We start from the raw sequence: 4,449 nt of genomic DNA on the forward strand, positions 1-4,449 counted from the left end.
ATACATTATTTTCTTCCCTTTGAAGAACACTTTGCCCCCCAAAATAAAAACAATATATATATTTACATGATTAATTTTACATTATTTTGTAAAAAGGCAAATATAAATAGGTAATTAAAATGATAAATGTTAAAGGAATTAATATCGGAAATTGTAGGATTACAACATTTTAATATCTTTAGGAGTATTCTGTGGTATGTATTCATGGCTGGCATACCAAACAAATAGTTCAAGTAGACTTACCTAAACTATATAATTTTTTTTTTTTAAAAGTACAAATAATGCCTTTGGGAATGCCATTATGCCAAACAGCACTCATTTTCTCCCTTATGATCTCCATGGCACACTTCCTGGCTGTTGTGCAGTTATTGAAAATGCAAAAGTTTTTTGTTTTTTTTACACACCATTAAGAAAATAAACACAAAAAGAGACTGGGTATTGTGCAAAAAACTTTAATGAACAAAAGCAAGAGAAAAAGAAAAAGAAAAGAAAAGAAAAAACTCACAAAAAAAAAGAAAAGAAATTAAGGGTGCTTGAGTCCAGGTGACTAGGCTGTCATGTTGAAAGCTGGTTGGGATGTGGGGAATTAGGCATAACATGCAGGAATTCACTGGCAGGCTCCCATGTGTCATCCCAGGTTTTGCCACTGTAAAATATCATAAGTGCAAAAAAATTCATTAGAACACAGAGAAAAAAAAAAAAAAAAAAAAAAAAAAAAAACCTGTTGGGTTAAATTTAGAGAGTTCATTGAAATGCATTTATGTTTGTTAAAGTAGCATTAACCCTGGTTAAGCCCAGTGGTGGAATGCAACTGAGTACATTCACTCAATTTACGGTGTTTTTTCATTTTACACATTTTTATACAACATTGCATCTCACAGGAAACTATTGTACTTTTTACTAAACTACAATTGTCTGGCAGCTCTAGTTACACAATGTTCCACACAGTTCCTGTACATTAAAAGCCATGTATCTCAATTTACGGATTTCAAAATGTTTCTGATAAACTGAGGGATGAAGTTGTCATTAGTGGGATGAGGAAAATCACATTTCCAACACATGTACAACAGGAAACAACTAAATTATGACACATAAGTGTTTCAGATGCTGAAAGATTAATTTATGTGTGCATGAAACACTGCTACTTTTGTAATGCATTACCAAGTGGATGTCCTGCAGGCTCAATAAATAAGCTAGTTCAGAGCTAGAGCTAGCCACTAGAGAACTTACTAGAAACAGTAAAACCAGATCACATCAGGACCATTTTATTGTCCATACATTGGCTGTCTGTCAGCTAATTTTAGAGTTCTATTAATTACTCAGCAAGTACTGAATGGTTCAGCTCCTCATTACCTACAATCCATTGTGTTAATCACAAAATTCCAGGATCTTACAAATAGAATATTCTAAATAAAGACAAGGAGGTAGATCATTCGCTGATTTGTCTTTAAAATTATGGAATAGTCTTCCGAGCATTCCAAATTCAGACACACTCTCTCAGTCCAGACTAAAGACAGTCCAGATATTTGTCTTTAGTCTGGACTGAGAGAGTGTGTCTGATTGTGGAATGCTCGGAAGACTATTCCATAATTTTTCATCATCGGAATGCATGTCCTAAAGGTTACAAGGGCCTACCTGCCGGATCTAGCTCTTCCAAATGCCTCCACCTCATCGCTATTTGCTTGAGTACTGAGAATTAAATAATAAATAAAATATGACTTACCACACAGTGCATGGCAACCAGTGGACTTTCAACTCGGCTTTCCCCTACACACAAAAACACGAATAATAATTATTTTAACTGTTTTAGCAATCACTGATTAGGGCATAACATATTGTTTTATTATCTTTGAAAGGTCAGAATCAGTCATTTAGACAAGAAAGCAGCCTAACAGAACACATTTTACCTCATTTATCCGTTCCCCAGTTATTCGATCAAAGAGGAAAACCTTCTGCCTACTACATTTTCGGCAACCTGAAATGATGAAAAGACACGGAAAGTTTATTAAGCCATGATGCCATGCTTTGTAGCTAAATCAGTTCAAATTTATAATTTCACATGTGAGGTAATATGCAGTACTTTTCATTCATGTCAAAGTAAATTTGTCCCTGTTTTTGAAAGCAAAATGTACAGGATTGGCTTTCCCAAAGTCCTCTTAGCTTAATGGTCCTTGCACACTGACTCTGAAATACGACGAATAAATATGTTTTGTCAATCACGTTTACACACTGCCGTCATAAAAAAATCGGATCGGGTTCGATTTTCTGCGTTTTTCGGATCAGTAGCAAGAATTTGGAATGGTGTTTTGACAATACAGAGCCACCGAATGACGAATACGGAAAAACGCATACGAAAATTTCAGACTCAGTGTGGAAGGACCTTAAGTCAGGGACTGACATTAACCACAGGCCTTGGACATTGGCCACAGCTAAATAACTAAATACTGTGAACTGGCTACCAATGACCCGGTTAGCCCAATGAATCAAATTTACATGAAGTCAACTCTGACTGGGAGCAAATTTATTACCAGTGTGGGGTAAGATGTACCATGCAAAAGGTTACCTTTTCTTCTGTTCTTCACACGTGGCCCTTCCTGACACAAAGACGTGGAAATGTAAGAGGCAGACGGAGATGGAAGAGAGACAGAGGGAGAATAGTGTGAAGAGGCAGAGGTGTTTGTCCTTTTCATTTGTTGCAAAGACTTAGAGCATGGCAGTGGAAGTTTGGAAGAAAGTGAAGGAAGAATAGTTGTACAAGTAGAAGAAGTAGAAGAGAGAGGTTGGAGAGAGTGGGGAAGACAGAGGAACAAGGTTAAGAACAAATACAGTCTCAGACTCCTTGGTTTGACTCTCCGCCGCCGCTTGACTCTCCGCCTGCTGCACCATTTGACTCTCCGGTTGCTGTGCTGTGGAGGTTGCTATAATACAAGTTTACTTTCATTTAAAATCTTTACATATTAACAAAGAAATATACATTTTAAACATTCATAATTTCTAAATCAAAACATTACTTACATTTTGTCAAGATAAATTCATAGGCCCTCCGCATCTTCTCCAAAATAATTTTAGTGACAGGAGTGGGGTGCAGATGGGTTATTATATCTGCAACCCATTTATTCGAAGCCCTTTTATCTGGCTTACCAATAAATAAAATTGGCTTCAAGTTTACTCACCTGAAATGAACAAAAGCAGTTATCAGACATTAGTTAAATCCACTGAATTATTAGAAACATCAGTAATATATCAATTTTATTTTAAGGACATTTAATGGAGTTGGAGTACAATGCAAGAAACATTCCTCTTCAACTGTATGAAATCAATGGCCAGTTTCAGATAAGGCCAGAGGTACTCTGCAGTTTCTGCCATTGCCATCATGACTTACAGTAATACTTGACAGAAAAACACAAGACAGACGTGGCTCTTAAAAGTGCCTTTATTGTGTGTGTTTCTGTGTGTGTATGTGTGGTGGGGGATTAGAATAAAGAGCAGGCAAAATTGAAGGACCTGCAATTCAGCAATTCAGAATCAAACACCTTATATTTTACACCAGTATTCTTCATGTTGCCAGATTGGATAGTTTCCCAGCTATTTGGTTGGTTTTGGGTTGATCTATGTGTGATAAAAAAAGGCTTGGGCAAGTGGAATTTTTTTTTATTTTAAGGCAAAGGACAGAAATGGAAAATAATTTTACAGTTGCACTGTTCACTGTAGTAGCCTTAAATAGCCTCTGAAAGAACACAAATTATTTATCATTTCATATTGTGATGAGCCACAATAATGTTGTAGTTATAAATTAATTTGTATTGTTAATTATAGATTTATTTGGGTGTTAATTATATAATTTTGCGTGGATTTTAAACAATTAGGCTGTAAAACAAACCAATCTGGCAACTGTTCTTCATCTGAACATTTCTAATATTGGATAATAGTTGTGGGCTAATGTAATACTGAAAATATTACATTCCCCAGTATGATACATGATTATATGCGACAAAAATGAACTTGAATTCAATTAGCTAACTTTGCTAGCCTGCACATTTGGTGCAGCAAGCTATATTTTTATAATGCCTTCTATTATTTACCGTCATACGAAATTGCCACCTTACACATCTAAAGGTTCTAAACACAACTTCTTGTCCTGATTCAACAGTTTTTAGATGTAAATTTAAGAATAGTATCCATCTCTATTAATTAACTCTTCTACTTACCAAGTGGGAAATCGCAATGGACCTTGGGATCGCCCCATACAGTGACGTCAGCGTTATTAATTTAGAGGATTTAATCAATAAAAAATAAAATAAAAAATAAAATATTAATTGAACACAATCGTAGCATATTATATATTTATTAACATCAACAAACCTCCGATAAAAATACGTTACCCAGCATGCTCTAGTTAAAGCAGTGTACCTATGTACCAGTACCTATGACAAGAAAACGCTTAAACTG

At 35.4% G+C, this 4,449-nt stretch overlaps 1 protein-coding gene across 2 annotated transcripts; it reads right to left on the reverse strand.

The window, feature by feature from the left end:
- Window positions 1–436: 436 nt before the first annotated feature.
- Window positions 437–3,291, reverse strand: LOC309495290 (uncharacterized protein). Of its 2 annotated transcripts, none has more exons than XM_082164960.1 (5): window positions 3,016–3,291; window positions 2,564–2,906; window positions 1,908–1,975; window positions 1,724–1,767; window positions 437–646 (listed from the first exon to the last, which is right to left on the reverse strand). In XM_082164960.1, exons 2-5 carry the CDS (start codon window positions 2,688–2,690, stop codon window positions 556–558), a joined length of 330 nt encoding a protein of 109 aa, XP_082021086.1. In that variant the 5' UTR covers window positions 2,691–2,906; window positions 3,016–3,291; the 3' UTR covers window positions 437–555. The 2 variants fall into 2 exon arrangements, with proteins under 2 accessions (XP_082021086.1, XP_082021085.1); XM_082164959.1 differs by having other exon boundaries at window positions 2,564–2,918.
- Window positions 3,292–4,449: the final 1,158 nt, after the last annotated feature.

This window comes from Leuciscus leuciscus (genome assembly GCF_965113295.1).
Source record: "Leuciscus leuciscus genome assembly, chromosome: 3".
NCBI classification, from domain to species: Eukaryota; Metazoa; Chordata; class Actinopteri; order Cypriniformes; family Leuciscidae; genus Leuciscus; species Leuciscus leuciscus.